The 24984-nt window shown below is 42.0% G+C and overlaps 1 protein-coding gene across 4 annotated transcripts in view; it reads right to left on the minus strand.

The window, feature by feature from the left end:
- MITF (melanocyte inducing transcription factor) overlaps positions 1-24984 on the minus strand; it is a 110233-nt gene that overhangs the window by 11715 nt on the left and 73534 nt on the right. For 2 of the 4 annotated variants that reach the window (XM_055805103.1, XM_055805102.1), the window contains exons 3-6: positions 9811-10038; positions 8610-8693; positions 7133-7228; positions 1178-1295 (exon numbers count right to left, since the gene is read on the minus strand). In XM_055805103.1, coding sequence (XP_055661078.1) covers positions 1178-1295; positions 7133-7228; positions 8610-8693; positions 9811-10038 — 526 coding nt within the window. The remainder of the gene's footprint in view (positions 1-1177; positions 1296-7132; positions 7229-8609; positions 8694-9810; positions 10039-24984) is intronic. The other 2 variants (XM_055805104.1, XM_055805105.1) reach the window with 1 other exon arrangement.

Genomic DNA, 24984 nt, shown 5'->3' on the forward strand with positions numbered 1-24984 from the left:
CATCCCCTCCCACCCTCCTCTTCACATAGCTCCATAGCTGTACAAGCTTTTCATTTTCTAGCAGCCACAAATCACTGTGCACTTTGTGTGTCTTCATTTGGTGCTGAACTCAAATTTTGTACAGTCATACATGTGCAAATATCCACCAACTCAGACATGTGGCATTTCCTCCTGAGAAGCTGACTCCACTCCTGGGCTATTAAAACTGCTCTACTTAAACTAATTCCTGCCTAGAACCTGCTTTGCAACTGAGTCAGCCTGTGAGTTTTCACAACAGAAACCCAGAAAGATGACAGTCAAGAAACTATGCCTCTACCATACTGCATGCAGTACGGCTCCCTGGTGGCCTTAAGAACAGCCATTTCTGGGTATTCAGGTGATTTTGCCATCAGTTCTACGATGGATCTCCATTTGTTCATCCTGCAGACAAGCTTACCTTGCATACTGTACCCTACATGTGGTGATACCCTTTCAAGAGAAGTAGCACAGCAAAAATAAAACATGCTTGAGAATACAAAACTTCTTATTCCTTCCTTCTAAATGTTTAGCTTCTGTACACACGTGCTTGAGAGAAAGGCTTTTAATGTCCTGCCTCCCTCCCCCTGCCTGCCACGGCTTATTGCACTGCTGGGGGAACCGACACAAGAAAGTTGAAGAATACTTCATTTTCATCTTAATTTAAGAAATGCAGATTCTTTCTTGAGTACCTGATTTTATGTTTTCTAGGATCTAGGTTGTCCATTCTTCATAATTCAATAGATTTGTTCATTACCGCCCTCCTCTACTAAAGCCTCAACACGTAGCATTCCTTGACATGAATCCCATGGAGACTCCAGATGTGAAATTGTTAAAGTTTGGGCTTATTGTTTGCTCTGTCAACACCAAACTAGAAAACAGCTCTGCAAGAGATGCACGGAAGCTTCCTACAACACCACGTTCTCAATATGCAGACTTGACTATAACAACTAGGGACTTGAACTTGTCACAGTGAACACATACAAACCTTCACATGAACACAACTGCATGACAGGCCAGTGAATTTGCTAAAAAATGGTCTACAAACAAAAAGTAACTATTTATCCATAAATTCTTGCTCATAACAGAAATTATGTCCAATATCACCTGAATTCAAAACAATTACAGTACTACTCCAAGGTGGTATTTTAGACTTATTTACCTGTGAGCTCCCTTTTTATATTAGGAAGATTAGCTGGACATGAGTTGCTGATGTTCAGTCCTGGAGGAGGCATGCTTTGGTTGCCATAAAGGTCAATCAAATTGCCAGACACGGGCAACTGGAAAAGACAAACAAGGAAAAGGATCATTTTGTTTGCCCTGATGAAAGGCTTTGTACAGAAGAACAGAGTTTGGATCTGCCAAGAAATCTGTACTCTTTTCGATGTGGAAACAGATTGTGTAATAAAGTCAGCAAAAGTCACATATACATACAGGCACAAGGAATATAACACCTACACTGGGAAAATTCTGTCCTCTCTCCTCGAGAGTACGCAGACAGAGAACATGCAGAAGAGGTAACACACTGACAATATTGCTGTATGGCTGCTCCTCATTTTTCAGTGAAACTATTGCATCTGTACCCCCAGCATTTCTCTTACTCAAAACACCTGAAAGCCTACAGAACTCCCCTGGAGGAAGCCCCCCTTCTTCCAGGAATACGTGAGTGAAAGTACTTAGCAAGTTATCACATGCTTGAGGAAGAAACACTGTATTAATCAACCACATTTTTCATGTGATTTGAAAGCTACCTACACAGAAAACATTTAAGCTTACTTCAACTTGGTTCTCGCCTTACATAACAAGAACACGCATCAGTAGGAGGAAGATTATTTTTACATCAAGTTTCCTCAATTACTTGTTCATTCTGCTATTCTTATTTAGATATGTTTAAGCAAGGAGATTTATACAGAAATAGGATAGTATTTCAGCAAGACTTAGCAAAGCTATCCCTTTAAATTGAAACACATTTAAACAAGTTTACATTTATCCTGAGTGGATTATTTTACCCATCTCTTCTTTGTTTCCAAACCAGGTTTTGGAAAGACAGGTATAAAACACTGATCTCTTATCTTCTTATCATTGTTGTTGCAAAGAAAACAAATCCCTCCAAGACACTGATCCTGCAGAGATCAGGGTATGTATTAACACTCATGCAAATAATGCTGTCGAATACAATAGAGTGAGTCACAGCCTGGACTATTAAACTCCTACGGATGGTCCTTGCCAGACAGGGACCTAAGAGTATTTCTCTGCCATCTGGAGCTACTGTAAGAAGCAAAGTTGATATGCATCCACTAAAGTACCACCAGCTAAAGCCATGCTGATACTTGTCTTGAATAGATGGTGGCCAACAGAGTCCCCCCCGACTCAATCTTCAAGTGATACAGGAAAAATATAACTGAATTCTCACCAAGATTCAGCTTTACAATTCCTTGCCCTCCCCTTAGGTCTTGAATACAATATTAAAAAAAAAAAAACACCCAAAACAAAACACAAAACCACACACACAACAACAAAAATACCCCAAAAAAAACAAAACAAAAGGAACATCTATAATAAAGCTAAAGTCACAGCTGTCCATCACAGATCATGGTCCCAGCTGTGACCCACCCATGTTAATGTCGGGGTGACCACTCACCCTCACTGCTCTACAAGGTTGACCCTTGTATCTTTTGGCCCCCCAAATACATCCATGACACTGGCACAGCAACAGCGTCATACACCCTTCTGACTTGGATGTGCTTTTTCTATTCATGCTCCTAAGCATGGGGAGAACACAAAGACAGTGTTTGTAGTAGAGGGACTTGAAGTTCGAAACCAGACATGTGAAACCTAATCAGGAATTTTAGAGAATAAAAAAAAAAAAGTTAAAAAAATCAGAAATCTAGAAACTAGCATCTCAAGCCTTGGTAAAGCTGCTAGGTTATAATGAAACATGGAGAACAGTTAAGGTCACTAAGCTGCTTCCTTTACTGGTGGGCCTCGCTTGCTACAAGTTTGTGGTTTTGTTGTCATCGTCCCCTTTCCCTAAAGGTGTCAACACTGTGCCAGATTTCCAGAAGTACACAGGACCCGTGTGAGCAACCACCGCAGAAGGGGGCAGTAACACGGGCAGCAGCTGCTGGACATGCACACTGCAGTCTTGCAGCAGCTGCAAGCACGAGAGGAACCCAACCATGAGCTGTTTGCAACCACAGGAGTACAAGCAGTGCTGATGTAGCATTAGCTAAATGAAGGAAGATGAAGGGAGAAATTTGCACAGCTGCTAGATATTGCAGGTTTGCATGTTCATCAAGGAAATTTACATTAGAGGTAGATGCCAACAGTCTCAGTGTTAAATCAGTGATCCATAAGCAAAGAGACTGACAGATTTCTTTGACTACTCTTCCCAGCAAGTTGAACTCCACAGGTTAAAGCTTCAGTTTTAACTTTTTACTACGAGCATGACTACATGCATGGTCCATACTCAGTATGAGCCCCTGAGAGGCCTCTTCTCCAGGACAGCTGCAAGTCACAACTTTGGGACTAACTTTAGCCAATTCCTTTCAAATGAAAAAAGTAAAGTGCGTGCTCGTCTCACATGGCTAAAATACCCACAATTAAACAAAAGTTAAAACTGAGGCACATCCTCTGTTTACGATTATATTCCAAGTCCCAGAGGAATAAAATCAGTGGACTTGTAAGGCAAGACCAATCATCATCATTAGTGCAGAGTTTAGGGAACCAGAAAGGGGAGAGGACCCCTATGCTGAGGGCACTGATTTCGGATGGACGAGTCAGTAAAACTGTGAGCACAGAAAAGCAGCCACAAAGGCTGAAATGGGGGGGGGGGGGGGGGGGGGGCGGGAACCAAGCCAAAACAAAACACAAAAAAACACAGAAGGGGCTTATAGTGTGAACAACGCATCAACAGCTAGGCATTTATTCTTCCTATTGGAAGAAAATTAAACATTTTTTTTGCAAACATTTCAAATCTTATCTATTAAGATAGTTAATAGATCCCTTTCCCCAAATAAAAAGAGAAGGGAAAACGTTCAAAGCTCCCACGACCATTTCATTGGGAAGATCGAGTCTCAAATTTGAGAAAGACAGAATTTCCTGGTGCTAAGGATGCTCCTTCCCTGTCTTTTTCAAACTCTACTACGTTTCCAATCTAAATATGCTTTCCTTAAAATTTTCCTAGCCACTCCTGGCTAAGAAGAAATTTAAATACAGCATCACTGTAACAAAGTAAAGGATGTAAACAAAGGTAGAGTGGCTTATGCCAGGCTTAGCTTGTTATCTACCTTGAAAGAGTATGGTACAAATGTTGTCACTTGTGAGATTTCAATTTTCTAGGTTTCACAAGGTACACAAGCATCCCAAGTAAAACAAATTTCAGCCTTCCTATCACTTTGGATCTCTTTTTTTTTTTTTTAAAATAGCTGCTTTTATATAACAGACATTTCAAACATGGTAATTATTACCCCAGATTCGTCACAGCGTACATTTCAGGGGAGTCTGAGACTTTCCTTTCTCCTCCACTACTCCAACAAAACAAGCCCCCACATTCAGGTCATCGGGCCTTGGTATAAAAGTCACTGAGACACCAGCCGTGTGATCAGCAAGGCTGTTTCTAAGGAATCGGTGCACACTGGAATGAGTTCGTTGCACAGCTCATGCAGCCTACAGCGGACTGTGCTGTTCCCTTACCTACAAGCCCACGCTCAGCAACAGTCCCTGAACTAAGACTCCTTTCCACTTCTGGAGTTTTAACGTCCACAGGGAAGTCACATTCAGAAGCAGAGCTACACATGCCCACACAACTTTCCACATCAGATTCTTGCTAGAATTGATTAGTTGGATGAATTAGTTGTCATCTCAACTCATCATACAAGAGTACTTTGCACAGCACCTAGCAATTCAATTCCTAGGTCCTATCTACACAGAAAACCCTGTGGGCAAACCAGTGACTATTTTGTGATACCTTTCACCACAGAAGCAAAGCCAGTTAACTTGTAACCAAATACCGAAGTTTACAAACACTTCCATAAGCAGTTGATTGCAACAAAACCTGTTCATTCAAGAGGTACTTGGAAACTTCCCTTAGCTTGCTCTACACAGAAATCTCCGATTTTGCTTAACAAATAAGTACTAGTACCAAATGTAACAAACCAGTCCTTTTGTTCTTTGTTGGTTATGGAACAATAACAGCCTTTGTCAAAATCTCAGCACAGCTATTTATAGGTTGCGTCTCTTTAGAAACCATTTCTTCTCAATTTCTTCCACCTCTACTTAGTTCAGTCTACAGATATTAATTCCTTGTTAGTAAAATGTTGTGTGTTTTAAAGAGCTAAATCCTGTTCCAAAAGCGTCCGCCACATCAGGTTCATTTTTTTCGTCAAACCAGTTGTTGGAAAACATGGTTTCATTTCCATCTTTTCAACACTGGTATTAGGTTAATTCAGAGACTGAACTATGCCTTTCGCCTCCAGCAATTTAAATGTATTAGTAAAGACATCTTAATTCTATTGTTTTATATCCTTATTTTACAGACTTAACCACATGAAGTGGGCAATTTCTGAAATTTCACAGATGTGGATCAGGCAGTCTTTACAAGGCTTATAAACGCAGCAAGCAGGAGGAATGCAGACTACCCTAAATATTGACCACATGGACTCCTTGCACCAAAAGAGTGTGGAGTACCCTTATGTCCTTGCCTACAAGCAAAGAGCCACTGCTGGGGTCCCTGTGGAACGAGAGGAAGAAAAGCACAGAGAAATCCAAATCCCTTCTAATGTAATGGTGCTAATTTCTAACGTAACGGATCCTAATCCAATGGAAAGTCAGAGAAAGGGCTCTAGAGGAAACTTATCCCTCAGTTAAAAAAAAAAAAGTAACTACCCTGAAAAATGGTATTTTTCAAGGGTTTTCCAGTCAAATTCCAGGATAGATGCACTTTTCAAGCCATGTTAAAGAGAAATTCATTCTTTCCGGTAGGACTCTGCAGTCCTTTCTCTGTCTGCTCAAAGGGCACTATTTACAAAGGGATGCTAGTGGGCCGCTTCCTGCGGCGTGCACCACGTCTCCAAGAGGGCTGTGGGAATCTGTGGGAGCGTAGGACTAGGTTAACATGACATCAGACAACTACTGTCAGCAAACGTAAATCTATACTACAAAACTGATGCTATGTGGTAAGCTGTAAATTTTGGCACTAGATAAAAAAGAAACAGACGCCAGCACTGGCAGACATCTACTCAGCCAGATCTAACAGCACTTAAGCCTAAGGCAAAAAATTCACTGGAGCTACCCGCCACAAAAGATCAAAATGAGATTATGCCACAAGTACGATTACATTAATGCTCGCAGCAATGTGAAACAGCAAACAGAAACAGCAACTCGGAGGTAACCTGCGCCTTCCCCTCGCTCACTGACTTTCACACCCCTGTTCCTGTCTTTTGCCACAGGCTTCCTGTGTCTGCTCCCCCTATTCAGCTTTTAAGCTTCTTTATTCCTTCCCCTTTTGTTTGTTTTGGAGGTTGTTTTTTGGGGATTTTTTCTCCCCCTAAATTTTCTAACATCTTTGCTGTTGTCTAGCTAGAGACTTCTCTCCACTTGAAATCAGGTTAAGCTAAAGCTAAGATGTTAGAGCTAAAAGTTAAACTAGAGCATCTCCGACAGAGATGCTAACACATGCTTAAGCATGGCATACAATTTCTTACTTGAACATGATGAGATAGAGGAACTTGGGGTTCTGGAGGATCTTTCTAGGCTTTCCGAATCCAAGTAGGATGTCCATGGTGATCTTTAATATCAATGGGTCTGAGGCCACTGCTGTAAGCCCAGTTCACTCCTCTGTTACAATCTCCTCACCGACTAACTCGATTTGGAAATAGGAAAAGCAAAATTGTCCTTTGTATTCCCTCAACCTGATTCTAAAGCTTGCCTTTTTAAATCCATGTTTTCCATTAAAACTGTATACCTTCAGCTCTTCAAACAAAAACTAATTACACCCTGTGGGACAATACAATAACTACTTAATTGCTCAGAAGAAAAGTCGTGCTACAGTTTTGCATTCTCTCAAGGAAAGACAATTATACTAAAGAGGGAAACCAGAAGGAAAGGACTGTTGTACCGTATTTGCCATTTGCAGGGCTGGGTCCATCAAGCCAAGGATTTCTTCATTGTAACTTGACTCCAGACTAATAATGTCATCAATCACGTCATCCATCTGCAGCAGAAAAGGTGGACAAAGGAAACCGCCACAGTTATCAGTCCCATTAAGACACAGAGGCATGACCAAGCCCTCCAGCCACGTGCCGGCTCCCTGCAGCACGGCCCGGGCAGAGGTGCCTGTGCAGTTCTGCCACGCTCCAAACCCAGCCCCTCGGCCAAGGTCCCCGCTATCCAACCAGGACAGTCCAGTCATGACATAGCTGAGGCTTCACGGTCCAACCCACCCCTCCCACCAGCAGCTACCCTGCGCTGCCTGCCCACGGGCACACCGTTCCTCCCAGGAACGGTGGGCGAGACTGCTCCTGCAGAACGAGCTACGCCAAGGACATGACTCCCCAACCCCGTGCGGCACTGCCTCTCTACCCGCCACATTCTTCCTCTAGCTGTGGGGTCAAAACCTGCGTGCAAACAGGAACGCTCAAGTCCCCGACACCTGAAAGGGAAGGAGAGGGGACAACGGCTTGCTGGGTGACAGGCTGCCCGCCCTTAACAACAGAATCCACTGGATTCGTAACCCTCATGCACCCTCTCCCAGGGAGCACCACTCCAGAGCAGCTCGGAGATGATTTTGGGTGGTGCAAGCCATATTCTTTCTAGGGCTGGGCCGGGAGGCACCTCCATGAGCTCCTGCATAGTGAGGAGAAACAGAGCCCTCCTGAGCACCCACACAGGTGCTTCAAACTGTCCTGCAAGATTGGCTATTTCCTTTTCGCTCACTATAAAAATGGAGCTTAAGTGACAGACATATACAAAATCAGTGCATAATGTTGATGGTAGAAATAGTAGTGTACAGGATTTTTGTATCAGCTCCAGAAAGTGTGATCAGAATTACACTGACTGGAAGAGAGGGCAAGGAAGGAACTAACAGTTACAGCCCATATCCAAAGTTTTGTTACCAGAAATAAAAACCCCTTGGTTAAATTAAAAAAAAAAAAAAAAAGGGGGGGGGGGGGGGGGGAAGAAAAAAAGATGACTACTGAGGATGAATTAACATGGGTGGAATAAAGCCTTCTCACATAATTTTTTTAAATACAAGTGTGATCTGATAGAAATGTGGTCTTGGAAACTATCAGGACAAGAACACACACATGCAGTCTTGGGAAAACTGCATTGGAAAGGATTTCCTGAAGTGAGACCTCAGCAGGGTCTTCTGCTTATAGTGTTACAGTGCTAGAAATGCACTAGCCCTCATCAGATACCTAATTTTGCGTTTGACATCAATGCTAATAAACAATGTTGTTCTTTTGTTCCTTAAATGCATCTTAGATTCAACTTCTTAAAGACACTATGGGGCAAGTTTATTCTTCAACATAACTTCAAAGAAACATGCTCATTAGAAAAGGGACCTGTGCTCCAACTCCTGTGTCATCCAGTACCTGCATGCATGATGCTCGTGAGTGTGTGTTCAGAGCCGGGCACTCACTCTCAACCCTGCTTTGCTCTTCAAATTTATAAAATCCCTGCAGAAATAAAAAGGAAAAAAAGAAGGGGGGGAGGAAAAAAAAAGAAAAAGCAAAGCATGGATCTGAGTTCATGGCACAGTCTCAGTCCCAAAAAGAGCATGATTGAAACTGTCATGCACACATGTGCCTGGTGACACAGCAAAATGAAGCTGTAAATATCTTACGGGGGAAAAAAAAAAACAAAAGATCCGGGCACAGCTGAGGCAAAAGGATAAAACTATTTGATTTTCATTTCTTCTGAGGCTACAGAGCACAAGTAATTTCTCTTTCATGTGCAAAATATGTTCTGTAATAACTGTTTCTCAAAGTTGCATAACATTTTCCTCAGAGTGCATCTGTATTAAAAATCTGGCACAAAGGCTTGAGGGGGGAGGATGAGGGGACACGAGGAGCTCTACAATTCTCTCCCATTTGTCACATTACAAAAATACTGACATGATTTCTTACACTTGTTAACATCTTTCAAATCATCTTCCTTCAGCACCTGATCACACATATAACAACCAACTAAGTTTTTTCCAGCAAAAAGTAAGATGAGGTTGCAAAGGACTTCTAGGCATAGGCTAGTGAAATCCTGTATTTGCACCACTGAGTTCATCATGAAACAGCATTCCATAATATTTTAGGGTATATTAGGTGGGATAATCTGGCCTTCCAGCTAAGCAAAGGACTTGCTCAAATTTTACTGTAAAAATACCTAAAATATCTCAAAAAGCTTTTTGTGTTTTTCAGTTATTTTTGCTATGCTCTTTGCTCTTTTCTACACGAATGAGCCATAAATAACATTATTCCAGAAAGCTACAGCTTACAAAACTGCTTTGTATTCTCCAAAGGTCAACTATTCACTGCATGCATCAAGCAAGAGGGGGGAAGTAGTTTTAATAAGCATAAACTAGCTAAAATAGTTCAAAAAAAATGAGGAAGTTAGAGGGACACAGGTTTTTTTTGCCAAAATGTTCTATACAAATATATATTAATCAGAGGTAGCAGTTGCACTTTCAAAGTGAACAGTTCAGAAAAGAAGATAAATGTCTTAACGAGCAAATAGGGATTAAAACAGAAAGCAGACTGCAATTCCAATCTACTGAATAATATGCACACGAGAGCGTATTACCTCTTTCTCACAGTTGGAGTTAAGGGTAAGCATCGCCATTGGGCTGTTAGGCGCGCTGCTTCCAGTTCCTGGCGGCATGACATGATCCCCGGGCTGGTTTGGACATGGCAAGCTCAGGGCTTGGTTGGCATGTTTGTTTGCGAGAGTGGTAGAGAGGTACTGCTTTACCTGCTGCCGCTGGGCTTGCTGAATGTGGTACTTGGTTGGATTCTCAAGGTGAGTCTGCACCTGTATGACACAATTTAAAAAGTGCTTTATTGTTTTAGAACATCGTTACACGTGCTATCGATTTGAGCTATACATTTGTGACATATATACCGGCTAAGCATTTGACTTAAAATACAGACTTGTGAAGCTCCGAAGAAATCAACAGCACTTCACTAATTCACATTCAAAGGCAAGATACCAGTTTACGACCTAGCGTTTCAATAATTGACTTTTTAATGGTAAACCAAGATGTTCCACTTATTTTTCTACAACATGAGATTTCTCACTTAATACCAATGCTCAGGCTTCCCTGTTTACACAGACACTCCAGAACAGCCAGTTCTGTGTTCAGACCTTCAGCTACGCGACATTTAGTTTTCACTAAAACACAGAGAAACGAGTCATACCGCAGGAGTCATTTCACTTGTTAGTAGCTACCAATTAAAACCAAGTAGTGTGAATTGCTACCCTTTATCAGATGTCAAGTAACAGATCAAAAAGTTTGTTGTTAGTTCTTTAGGTTCTGGTTGTTCGTATTTTTAAAATAACGCACTGGTTAAAAAATAAAAAAGCAATACACCTTCTTTTTTGCCTACGTATTATTTATATCTCAGATCTATGGCCTAAATCATATACAAATAAGACAGCTTGTTTATAAACACATTATGCAAATAAGATGCAAGAAAAGAAGTGTTTCAGTTCAGATCAATCACTGTCCTCAGTAACAGCTGTTTCTGTATTTAAGATAAGCTTTTCACTACTTAAGAATTTTTTTATATATAAAATATTAAAAACCTCATACCGAATTATTCTTGTGCACCCTAAATAAGCAAAAGAAAGGCACTTCTTTTCCCATGCAAGTTTTTCACCGTATCCTGGAAACTCTCTGTCACCTTTCTTTGTTAATGTTTTTATTGGAAGGTAGAAACCAAACCAAAATATAGTAATACTCCAAGAAGTTTTTTTTGTTTTAAAACAGTTCCATTGAAGTGACTTTTGCTATTACAAGTGACCACATATGTCCCTCACTTACTGTTGTGGAAGAAATAAAATAAAGTATACTAGATACCAGAGGAAAAGGATCTCCTGTATACTGTAAGCCTTCTTAGCAACAGGTTTTAAAATAAGTCTGCAATAACAACTCACCTGATAATAATTATACTCAAGCATTTCCAGCATACTACTTATAGGTTGCAAGAGAAGCGACAGCAATATCCTTTGCTCTATGCTACTCCAGTTTGAGGGATTCACGTACAGAAGCACCATAAACAAGCTACCCCAAAACAGCAGAAGAAACTTGAATGCCACTGCTCAGACTTATAGTAACCTACGCTAATTAGCCATGCATGCAGAGAAATAAACAGTTCACACAGGGGCTCTTCTTGGAAGCTATGTAAGTTTAGCCCTAAGTATTGGTATTATTTTTTTTTCCCTGGCTTTGATGTCATGCTTTTTCATAAACATAAAAGGACCTTTTAAGCGATGGGCTATCAAAGTCAGATTGACAGTTCGCTCAAGGCTAATCTGCTATTCATCTTTCGTTCCAGTCGTACTAATAGACAATGGTATTTTTCTTTAGCAGTGAGGTTAAAAGTTTTTAAGTACTGAGTAAGAAATAACTGAACAAATGCCCTGCAAGCCTAACGCATATCCGCTGGCAGTGGGGCGCACAGGGCTATGCAGCCCTACCCTCAGCCTCCAGGGCCAGCCATCCACCACCCTGCCCCATGCAGCCAGTGGTCCACTCGGGACCTGCAGCCTAACACAAAGGACTTGAAAAAGCTCTACCACATCCTCAGCCTCCCTGATGCTTCAGAGCTCATTAATTCTGTCTCAATCTACAGCTGGAAGATTTCCAGTTCAGGAGTGGTTAACAATAAGCTAAAGCATGTCCCAAATGCATCTCTCTGCACTTAGAATCATAGAACCATGGAATCATTTTGGTTGGAAAAGACTTTTATGATCACCGAGTCCAACCGTTAACCCAACACTGCCAAGCCTGTCACTAACCCACGTCCCTGGGCACCGCATCCACATATTTAAAACATTTCCAGGGGTGGTGACTCCACCACATCCCTGGGCAGCTTATGCCAGCGCTTGACAATGCTTGTACACAGTCACGGTACTGAATACAGTCCCTACACCTTCTAGAACTTACTTTTTCTTCCTATCCAACTCCTTGTCAAAAGCCTGCGCTTAAGCACAGGCAATCAAAAGCTGCTCAACTTGCATTATTTCCCCAAAGTCTCTGCTGCATAGGGAAGCACGCTTAAGAGAGTGTTTCTGGAGAGTATAATCTGATTTGTTGCACTAAATCGCAAGACAACACAATACAGAAGTCTGCTGTGATAAGTACAGCACTTGCTTTGTCAGTCCCAAACTGTTTTATCAGTTATCCTATCACCAGTGGTAAGAGTTATGCTGCACAGATAAGTCTATTTTTCACTTAAATTTTCATCTTCTGAGTAAATAAAGTTATCAGTAAATGAGTTATTTTTGTAACACTTATCTTCAAATATGTTATTTTAAAAACAAGCCCTACTTGTCTGACAGAATTTGCACAGTTCTTCCTCCACGGGCACCAAGATATCACAGCTGTTTTCACAGACCCCGCCAGGCCGACAAGGATGGAGCAAAGCCTCTCCTCTACACCCATCTGCTACCCATCCTCCACACCCCCAGCACAGAGACCAGCAAAACTCCAAGACCCACATCTCAACTGTGCATCAAATATTACTTATAAAACATACTAATACACTGAGCTGACTCCACTCCATGTCAAGTTCTGAAACACACACTGCCTAACTGACATAGGATTTGTTGGCAAAACATACTTACTTCACAAGAACTTACTTTCCCCAAGATTCAGTGGTATCATCCTATGTTAGAACAGTCTGTGTTATGTTGCTACTCAATGATTTTTTTGTTTTCTTGGTTTGGTTTTGGTTTGGTTTTTTTGTTGTTGTTCTTGAGACTAACTCTGTCTTTGGCCTAGACCACCCTTTTCTGCAGGCTCTCCATCTAAGAAAGCTCAAATGTGCCCACTTGGGCAAGTGTCCCAAGATGCACCAGTCATATTCAGCTTGCAGATAAGCCATAAAGCAATCTTATTTTTTGACAAAATATCTCACAAGCAAAGAGCTGCAAAACAAACCCTACATCGAAATTCCACTATCCTGAATTCAAAACCATGAATGAAATCTTTGACTTAATTAAGATCTAATTTTGGTCCTCAGCCCCTTCTTGCCTTTGGGATGAAGAATAGTTCTTGTTGTTCTTCCAAATTCATGAGACACAAAGCACAAGACAACAATTTATTGGTTTGGATACACTCCCTAAGAAATGCATCTGAACAGAGACATGCAAGAAAAAAGGAAAAACTTGAAACTGAATCCTTTGGATCTCCAACCATCTATTGCCAGAAATCTCCACCCAGGCTTTGCTGCAACATCACTAAACCAAGTAGAACATGGGTTTTGGGGCATTTTGGTATTGGCAAGCAAGAAATAATCTTTCATATGCAGAACTTTGGAAATTATTTAAGACAAGATGTCAAAATTATCACACAATAGCAACCAAAGAATCTGGCTACAAGGAACTACAGATCAAGGATGGCCAAGTGGCAGCCTACAGCCTGGATTCAGCAAAGAAACACCTGGAAGAAGGCTGTACTTTCTGTTTCTATTCAGGTGCAGTTTCAGTTTGCTTGGTTATCGAGGTTCTGCTCACATGGGTAACACAGAGTAACACTGTCTCAGAAATAGAGGCCCTGAACTGGTTTCACGCTAGAACAGCTTTCGATGCCAGCTTCTCCACTAATCTCCATGGGCTGGCTCCATGAACAGTTGGAACCATCCCTGCATCAGGTACACCTGCACTACAAGCCTCACAGGTCAGCAATTCAAGCTCCATCCGCTCTTGCCATGCTGACACTGAGCTAGTATGGTTTTTCTTGAGCTGAAGCGCTGAGAAAAGCAATATAAAGAAGTCAATTTGACTGCACCCATATGTAAGCCAGCTGAGGCCCTGCAAGGCTGAGCTGGGCTGGAAAAGTGTTGGATGGAGCCACGCCGATTACTCAGCACTCATCCTTCACTCTCTGGAGTATCCTGGAGAACGTTATCTCAAGCATGGGAAAGGCTTTCTCATACCTTCATTTATCTTGACATCTGACTGCTAATTCCAGTGCTTACATCCAGTTCGAGTACCTGAGCAGGGGAAAAACAATTCCTGAGAAGCTGCCTATTTTCTTTCACGTCACAGAAACACTAGTAATAACTCATACACGTAGAGTAGGTTTTTCCCAGCCCTTGGGTTTAGCGTCAACAAAGCAAGCGTTTCATCAGTGGCTTTCACTAGCTTTAAGCATACGCACCCTATCAGCGGGAACTTTAGGTGTACCTCAGACTACATTCTTTAAAATCCTTGTATTATATTACAGAGCAGTGACAGGACTCCTGAGTAGACCCACATACTTCCTTCAATTTGAAAAACTAAAAATGTTTCCTGTTAAGGTGATCAGGGAATCAGGAATTTAAACACAAAGTGTAGCCCCACGCTTAACCACAAAGCATACAGCTCACATAGTTCCTCTGTACGAACAGGCAACCGAAGCAATTCTCCCAATACTTGCTCCACCTGTCAAGTCTTGCTGGGAATTACTCAGACCTAATTTACTAATAACTTGCTAATGATGGCAAGAACTTGGAACAGTGCTACGTGGCAACAGGGCAACACCCCCACTCCCCATGGGTACACTTGGACCAAATCCCTGTTGTAGGAGCATACTGGAGAGTTCACTCTTGGGCAGGCACAGGGCAGGGAAGCCTGGTGGCTTGGCCAATGCATTTTGCACAGCGTATTCCAGAAACTTAATGGCTAATGATTAAAATAACGGGGAACTTACACCAGACTAAAAATCAGTCATTAGCTGCGGCTTTACTACATGCTCCAGCTTCAAGTTCACAGAGTCACAGAATCACTTAGGAAAACCTTTAAGATCATCGAGTCCAGCTGTAGTTAGAAGTTGATCAATTGCTGTAGGATCAAGCTTTGACCCACCAGCACTTCTGGATGAAGGTAAATAGGCTAAATTAGTTGTCCTGTGTTATTTGTATACTTATTAATTTGTCCATCCATGAGTTTGATCTGTTTGAAATGCATAACTGCAAGCAGCCAGCACAAACCCAGCATATCTTGTGTTAAGAGTATTCCTTCAAGGTGGAATACCGCTTATTGGTTTTGCCGTCTCAGTTACTACTTAAACTCACAATGTGTTACTTGTCACATCCCCAAGTACCACCGCTTTCAAACTTTTCCTACCACCCAGGGAGAAATACAAAAAATATTATCTATTTCAGTGTGATCACAGAAGAGTTTGGTATGAACAGCCAGCCTTAGGTGCTGCTGCATAATAAAAAGAAACAAGAAAAAAGCCCCAACACTCTTCCCCCCACACACACACCCCCAAAATACCAATGTTATAAAACTCTGAAGCACCTAATTGTTTTACTCTCTAGTGGTCTTATCCTGTAACTGCTGAACATTTTAACACGCAATTTCATTACCAAAACTTTTGCAGATATCCAGACTACTACTAGTATACTCATGTTCCCACAACATTCACAAGAAGAAAAGGCAACAAGGCCAAGCAGAAAAACCACCAGGAACAAAACATTAAATGAATTTGAGAAGAACAAAGCCAGTTTTGAACTAGCCATACTTGAAACCCTGATGTCAGTGCAGGACCTTGAGGACAGCGATGGCATCCTGCCTCAGGGAGCCCCACCTGCGCATGTCTGCTTTGCCCCAAGGCCCAGCACTGCCTTTCGCCACCCCTTGGTCCTCCCCATGTCTCATCTCCTCCTCCTTTCATGGCAGACATCACACCTGCACATCTCTCACCCCCTCCGGCAAAGGCCACTGCTGCCCCAGAGCCCCTGGCTGTCCTCGCGCTGGGAACTCACCATGGGTCCTGCCCAGAGCCAGCACCGTGCTCAGCATCTCCCGCGCTCAGGCAGGAGCCATCTGTGCAGCCAGAACAGCCTCCCCTGCCTTCCTCCTCCCGGCTGGACTTAGAGGACACAGCACCCGTTTCCTAGCAAAAAGGGAATTGCTAAGACCCAGGACACTGAGCTCAGCAGTGGAGACCTCATGCCTGTGATTGCAAAGCTGATGCCCCCAGTTCGCCGCTGGTGCAACACAAGTGACAAAAGGCCATTAGGATGCCAGCAGTGCTGGGCTGTCCCGCTCCTCTGGCCCCCCACGAGCTGGGAAGGAACATATTCCCATTGCCCAAGCCACACAGAAGGAGATTCTTCTCACCAAGAGCATCACTGAACCTTCCTGTGAAAGTAAAGCCCAACTGTCTAATGCTTCATTTAAGCAGAGATAGGCTTGAGCACAGGGACATGCCAGAGATTTACAGAGGACAACTAACCAAGGGGAAAGAAGATATCCCCCCTCCCCGCACTTTTTTTTTTTTTTTTTAAATTAAAAAGACCATTTGTTTCAAGTAAATTGCCTTAGGACTTACAGTTTATAATTACAAATAAAATACTTTTTGGTCAGTTTTTTCAGTTCAATAGAATGTTTTGTTGCTTAGACAGCTAAATGTCATGGGATTTTTAAGAAAGGTTAAAATTCTGTGTCATTTAACAATTAATGGTACTCAAAACCAATACTAAATCACATCCACTGAAGTGTTTCACAAGGGTTTCAGGCTTCTGTTGGGTCTCCTGCAGCAGAAAGCCCTGTTCAATGCACCAGCCCAGGGCTTCAAAGCTACTTTTTAAAACTGCTTCAACCCATCACTTTCAAGGATAAAAACCCAACAGGAGCAGCAATAAACTGTTGTATAAATTGAATAAAACCAGAAAGCAGTACAAATACATGTCTATTCTTTCTGGCTAGGGGGATGGGGGGGAACAGAACACACCAACCAAAAAAACTGAGGCAAATGACATATGAAAAAGATAATCAACTAGTGCCTCTTGCATTAACAGTAATTTATTCTGCTGAAATTTTCTAATCCAGGTTCCAAGATTCCGAGAGTCATGTTCACCATAGCTTCATCCACTAAGTCTGAAAAACCTAAAGACCACAAAAAACCCTCAATTATTCCATTAAAATATTGATCGTGGGTTTCACTGCAATGCCAGGAAGAACCTTTCTACCACCCAACTTGGAGCAATTCAAACAACCAGCCAGACAATGGTTTAACTCAAAGCCATTTTCCCACATACTGTGTTCAAACATTAAGCAACAGCATCACATTTTTTTTTTCCCCCTAAGGATGTCAGTGGCCCGAAGTAGCTCTGCATGAAAAGTTCAGTCCTCTTGCTTTCTGAAACCTTTCCAGTCTTCCAAGATGAAACAGCTACCACCTTTGAAAATCAAATCAAAATTAAGTTGATTAGGTTGTGATATATCATTCCCCATAGGGCCACTGTGAATTTAGTAACAGTTAAGCCTATTCAGTAACTTCTCCAGCTGCCATCTCTCCATCGCATATTTGCTCCCCTTTCTTTCAGCCCATAACCCAGGAAGAGTGGCTGGAAAAACACTGACCAGAAAGCCCAGGAGTAGGAAAAAGATGAAGATAGTGTTACTTGTACTGACTGAGAACAACAGGCAGGATTAGCTGATGCCAGCATTTCACCTTAGGACACAGCGAACGCAAGGAAGTGACATCAGTTCGCACAACAAAGCTCCCTGGTTACTGAATCCATCCAAAACCCCTTCTGAACTTGAAAACCAAGGCAGGTACAAGAAAGTTATTTAAGATCTGGCATCGTGACTGCAGTCTAAGTGGATCCAACAGTCATCTTCAAGCACAAATAGTTACGAAAAAGAAAGGCACATTGTACAGAATGAATATCATTTATACAGCTAGGGGTTGTTTTGCCCATCACCACAAATTCCTCTGTGTAACGTGACTTTTTATCCAAGGGAAAGACATGAAGCAGACCAAAAGAACAAAGTTTCTGTGGATCAGTGTTTTAAAACTGTACTTTAGCTATAGAAGCACATGACAACAGTATCTAAGGAAGTTAAAGAGAGGTTAGCCAAATTTGCTTAAGGAGACAGGAACTGATGTCATTGGCAGGTTAGGGCGTGCTAGCTACTGTTCCGCAAGTGTGGCTTTCAGACAGGACTCATTCCTTTGAAGTCCTGCATATTTTTTGGTAGGAAATGAGCATTTCAGCTGTTTACTTCCCAACACACATGCCATAAATTTTTATTTTATACAGTTACTGGGAGGATACCAAAAAGCATTGCAACATTTTCAGACAAGTAATTGAATGCATAAAATGTCAGACACAAATCTTTTGCTATGATTTCACCTACCCCAGGTGCTTCAGAGTGTAAATATTTTATGACTAACAGGCACCAATACCAGCCACACAACTGCATCTGACAGGCAAGTTTAAAATATGGTACTGTCATGGTAAAAATCTTAATTCAAGCTCGTCATATTTACGTCCACTTCTGCCATCCCAGTCTCTCCTAAGGAAGCTGGGCAGCACCTTCATAGGCACTAGAGGGTTTGAGATTGCTCACAGTAGGACACAAATGACTCCTCCTTACAGGAACTGTCAAAGATAGACACAAACTTGCCTCCAAAAGTCTCTTGTGCAAGACCTGGTGTAAAGACGTCCTATGACTGCTCCCTCTTGAGTTGACAACAGATATTTCAGCTGCCTGAAAGCCCAAAGCCAGTACAGACCATCTGAAGCCACCCCTGCTCCCAGCTTCCCCTTGCAAAGCCTCCCATAGCCCACGCACAACCATCCACCCTTCCTACAGCCCAAGCAAGACCAACACAAGATTTACCAGACCACTAACACAGTTCACTGTCGGCTTGAGAGGGTCACATTAGAGAAGTAAAAGTATTTGCCCAACCTTATCTTCCTCCTAAGGTTGCCAAGCACAGTGTTGGCCAGTGCCAGCTTTGACTTGCAGTCACATATTTAGAGCCTGAGCAGGACTATCAGTTACATTTCACAGGGGTTACTAATCCAGCCACTGTTCCGCCCTCAGTAACCCCTGCTAGACCTGCACGACAGATTATTTCACTTCCAGGTCTCTGGTCCACTGCAAGCCTGCTGGAAAAACTGGCGTCTTGAAAGACTCTGCTCTACCGCCTTTCCCATGGCAGGGAAGCAATACAGAACATCAGCCCTTCTCCCCAGCAGAGCCTGGCAGGTCAGTACTACTAAAACTACATAAACTCTCATATGTGTGAAGGATTTAGAGATTCTGGGTATATTTCCAGAGCCCGCACCTGAACCAGTGTGTGCTTTGATATACAAAAGGAGGAGCACGAGGCGTATTTTTCCTTCCAGTCCTGCAGTGCCCTGAGGAGGCAGTTTCCACAGGTGAGAAGAGGCATCCTTCTCCACACCTGGTTTTGCTCAGGTTGCTCATCATTGCTCATTTGTTCAAATGTGAAGAATGCAAATGGGACTGGGTAAAAATAATGGAAACTTTTGTAGGAAGCGAACAAAGGAGAAAACAGAAATCAGTTTGATAGAAGATGTTGAATAAAAAGTAACCAGAACCTAGCTTAAAACAGAAGGAGACAGCACACACTGACTTGAAAATAAAAATCCTTATTACCAGCTTCCTAGAGACGTGGAGTTGCCCACACAGATAATGGGACAGGTTGTTTGCTTGTCCAGACTTCAATAAACAATTCCAGAAGCCTCAATTCTCTATGCCAAAGGCAGATTTTAACACAGAAAATCTACTTTGCCCCTGCATGGACTTGTCTTAACGTGCGTCATGCAACACTGACTTCTCACAGGTGAAACTTAAGCCAAAATAGACTATTTTGCCCAAACTGTGTAAAAAAAAAAAAAAGGTAGAAGAAAGAGAAAAAGCCCAACCTGTTACTTTCATAAATTTGAAAAACCCATACCCTCAACACTGGTCTCATTTGTCACTGTGGGAGTTGTGAAAGGTTGCTTAGTTTTATAGCATATGAGACACTGTTTTGAGCCAAGATAACTTCAAATGTTAAGGAATACAATCTTCAGCACTTAGGGGCTAAGCAAAAAATGAGTTTGATTTAAGTCTTTCAAATCCACAATGCTAGCTTGTTAGAAAGAGCTGGTGTTCAGAATATTGCCTGTGGGCTACCGAAGTATTTATTTACAAATTTCGGCATTCAGCATTGAAACATAAGATAGGGAGAGAGATGTAAAGATGGCACTAGATCAAAATATATCAAACACCCAAAAGCCATAAACAGAACCATTGTTATCCTTCTCTTTTTTAAATAATAGCTATTTGTAAACTCAAATACAACTCTTTTATTATTATGTTCAAGGGAGAAAACCTCCCCACTTTGAAGCCACACTGCACATCAGGAGGCTACCACAGAACAGTCTGGGTTGGAAGGGACCTTTAAAGGTCATCTAGTCCAACATCTAGATCCCGTTAGATACTTGTCTGAAGACATCTACACTTGTTGCATACTTGTCTAAAACGATCTAGGTGAAAGACTGCTACACTCATTGTTCACATAATTACATGGGGACTGCGAGGCTGGCAGCCTGCTTCCAAGGTCACTTACAAAGCACATATCAAGAACATGCCAGTAGTAATCACAGCCCAAATGTGAAAACATAAATACACCAAACGCAACCAGCGCCATGCAGCGCGTGCTGGAACAGCTTGGCCTGTCCATCTACTGAAAAGCCTTCCCACCAAAACTTTTAAAGGAAATGTCCAAAAATAAGAGTGAAAATAATTTTGAAAGGACCATTTATTTAAGAAACTACTGGGCAACACACTGGCTACGGCACAAAGGACCCTTTTTCTGGAACATGTCCGTTCTGAGGCTATCCACTTTACAACAAATACACAGCACCCTGAGAAGTTAGCAAGAGAATGAAGATTTTTGTTCATTCAAAACAGTTTAACGTTGTTAACGTGCCCTGAGCTTCTACATGTCACAGTTAATAATTAGAAAAACTTAGCCAGGCTTTACACCACTTTGCCTACAGCAGACATCACCTCATGTCAGCCCCGATACGGAAGGCTAGAATAAAGCAGCCTAGATACATCCTTTTTATTCACACTACTAATATGATCATTAGACACAGCCTAAAATAATAATAAATCGCTGACTTCATTTAAGTGAAGGAAATGCAAGCTGGCTTACCACCGAACTCCTTGATTTTTATCCTTCTGCTCAACGAGCTGTGATGTTATTTATGACTGTATTAAAACCTACCGAGTTATAATAAAACAGTTTCAGTACCTCAGAGTGCTTGATCATCATGTTTGCTAATGTAAGATAATCCAAGTCACCTTCATGCAAACTCAACTGGCTATTGATCTGAAGCATTCTGCTAAATACCAGAACGGAGATTTGAGGAGGGGGGAGACTTTGGCAAGGTGCAAAGGTGGGTACACTCCCTGTACAGGTTGGCAAGCCACTGCTCTGGAGGAGAATTAACCCAAGGGCCCAAACTGATGCCATAGAGCATCAAAACCAAAAGCCAATGCTGTCAGGGCTGGTTTTGAACGGTGGTGGCTCTTCCTAGGGAGTAGCGTTCTAACATCCAACACTGCCATTAAGCAACATCACATCTTTTTATTTCCTGACGTCTCACTAACCAAGTAGCTACTACAGCAGACACGATGGTAGCCACAAGAGATTAAAGGTAAAAACAGTAAGAAATTAAGCATGTTTATTCCACACCAATTTTAAACCCAGAAACCACAATGAAATTTAAGTGCTTTAGTTATTTCTTAGCTAAAGGAATGTTGCCATGGTACTTCTGTAACACAAAGACATATTTAAGGCAAATAGCCATTAAGCTGCATGACCTCACCTCTGCGCCCCATGATCTTATTCCCACAACAGTCAGACAGTACCTATCATTTGGCTCCCAGAAAAAACAAGACTAGTATCAGCTCGTTTATTAAACAAGGAGGCCAACACTTCAGCCCTTTAAGATCTCGGGCCTTACATACATAGAGACATGGTGTCATGATCTATTTTATACTTACAAAAACAACATCCAGCCCCTCAGCCATTTTTGTAACCTTCACCACACCTGCTCCTCCACATCCATCCAGAGATGAGCTGTTGAAAACCCTTCTCCTCATGCTATTTCACATATGGTAGGCAAATAATTAGTTACACTGTGAAACAAGAAGCTCATGTCCACATAAATGACCCTTGATCAGGCCAGAGGATGGGGTGCTTGCAGGACCATCACCTGAACCAGTGAAGTCTTTGACAAAAACCATTAGCTGTCACTAGCTTGGTTCATATTATAACATACTAAAAAAAACAACAAACCAGCAGTCAGGATCATTGCTTCAACAGATATTGCACAAGCGTACTCATCACAAAAACTTAAAAGACTGCAAAAAATAGGTTATATGAAAAGATGCTATTCCAGCATTTTCAGCATGTGAGCACATACAAGACCTCCAGCCTTGCAAGGGGCTACAAGCTCTTGATTCCCTACTACATGGAGTCCTACCAAGGTTGGTGTTAGGGCTCTTTCTGCAGGACAGGAATCTGATTTTATTACAGGGCATCAGACAAATTCCACCTTCCCCAACAACTTACAGAAAACTCTTTTCAATGGTTTCATCTGAACTTCAAAAAAGCACAAGCCCACAACTCACCAGAAGAAGCACAGTCACAAAACGCAAAGGAAAGTGTGTTATCGTTCCAGTTTTCCAAAGGTTAGTTACAAATAAGAATCGCCGACAAATTCAGAAGTGGTAGTTATGTCAGAAAATCAAAACATCTTTTGAAAAAGAAATTCAAGCCCTCCAGGCTTGATCTGAGAAGAATCCTATTTTAAACCGCACTTGACCCACACTAATGTAACCCTTCAAATGCTATCACAAGAACAGAACTATGTTCACAAGGGGAAGCAGGCACATTATCTTCCACTAAAGCCATATTTATTTACGTAAAAAATCATACCACCTCCTTCTAACACTGAAAAAACTCAAGCAATATGACATGTATTATACAACACACAAAATTTTAGCTACCCAAGTTATAGTATGGGAACATAACACAACTCAAGGCAACCAGATGCTAGAGTTAGAAAGATGTATTTAGGTATTAGATGTGGATTAACTAGATCCAAACTCAGTCTTCCCCACCTTTCTTACCCTTTTTTAAACCTCCAGTATAAACCCATTTTAGCATGTCGCTGCTTTACAGGGTGGAATAAATACTTTTAGAGATCTTAGTTTTTTAAAAATGCAAATAAGCTCACACTGAAGTTTATTTTAAATGAAGTAAAAATTGGTTTTGTTTTGTTGTTTGTTTTTTTTTTTTTTTTAACACCCACTAGGAAGCGGAAGAGATGCCAGCACATCCCCAATAGCAAACAGTTGGGTTTGACAATGGCAGATGTAGCTGCAGCCGGTCCCAAGGACACCACAGCTAGCTGCGCATCCCCAAGCAGCACGGTACAAGATGTGGGACCCCACCAGGGAACAGTTCAGAACACCATATGCATTTCAAGCTATTGGTGTCAGATGAGCTGCAGCCTGCTCTCCCGGGCTGAACTCCCAGTAGCACTGGATAACACAAGGTCTTCTCATTTCATTTCCTCTGGCACAAGCATCTAATTAGTACTCATCAACAGCACTAGGCAAAAAGAAGCTAACATGTAATAAGTGGAGGCAACTTGGAATTTACTTCAAAATCCCATTGCTGCTCCACAGTAAGGGCAGAGCTGGCCGGCAAAGGTGCCGGTTCTGATGTCTGGCTGCTTGTTCCTACCCCACCACATCAGCTCGCTGCTCTGACCCCTCAGTCATGCAGGTACCGCCGTCTGTAGGGCTAGATGACCCAGGCAATCAGAACCACTAACCCATTTTTTTTTAAAAAAAAAAAAAAAAAAAAAAAAAAAAAGAAGTCACCTATCCCCAAACAGGCCTTTTTGTAAATCTCAAACTGCCTCAGTAGTCCCAAATAATTTTTAGTGTGGCCCCACAAATGCATGTATTGGCACAGCCATGGGGGCTGTCACTACCAGGGCTACAAGGGACATCATCAGCCACCTTTGCTGCCACAGTCAATGTATTGTGGAACTGTATTAAAAAAGGTAATAAATAATGGGCACAAATAAGGAATTAAGTAACAGCCAAAGCTGCTTCTGCTTTACCCCATCTGGTGGCCTATTGCTTATATACAGCTGGTAGCAATAGCTATTTAGGCATGTTGTCTGGAATTCCAGCTATTAGAGGAGAAAACACACAACTGGATTAACCGTGTCCCACTAGCACTTATCTGTTGTTATCCCCTGGGTCCAGCAGAAGCCAGTATGTGCCTCACTCCATACCCAAAGCGGAGCGTCTAGACACTGTGCGCTCTGATCACAGAGCCACCAAGACCCGACTCAGTCCTCAAAGCCTACCGCCTTTAACCAAAGCAGATAAATGGAATAAATTTTCTTGAGGAAGATGCAAGTTCAGAGAGAAGGGTTTTCTAAAGCTAATTCCTACAAACAGGCAGAAGCCCTGTCTATAAGCTTTTCCTTGTTATTTACGTTACACACCGCAGGGACAGGCAGAAGGCAGCTCTGAGCAGTGACCCACATAGGAAGTGGCGCTTTGCATAGAGCAACCACTGACTGAGTAAGGAGGCACTCCGGAGCAGAAGGCACCATTCCTCAAAAAGCTAAAGCACATTAAAAAAGGATAAACTCTTTTGAAAAGCCACAGTAGCGTGATTAAATACTTTTTCCTTTTACACAGCAAACCATACAGGGTTGAACCCTTAAGGAATATATGAACTTTCATGTGAATGGAGCCCATTAACTACCAGGCAATGAATGGTGCCTGTGGTCCAGATTTCATTTCCCTTTAGAAAGCAAAGAGGATAGAAAGCTTATGATTGCTACACACAAGTGCTGACTCATTCAAGGTCATTTTACTCCTTCCCTGAACAAATTGTTTCTTTGAGACCCTGGC

The sequence above is a fragment of the Falco peregrinus genome, chromosome 5, assembly GCF_023634155.1.
Source record: "Falco peregrinus isolate bFalPer1 chromosome 5, bFalPer1.pri, whole genome shotgun sequence".
Taxonomy (NCBI): domain Eukaryota; kingdom Metazoa; phylum Chordata; class Aves; order Falconiformes; family Falconidae; genus Falco; species Falco peregrinus.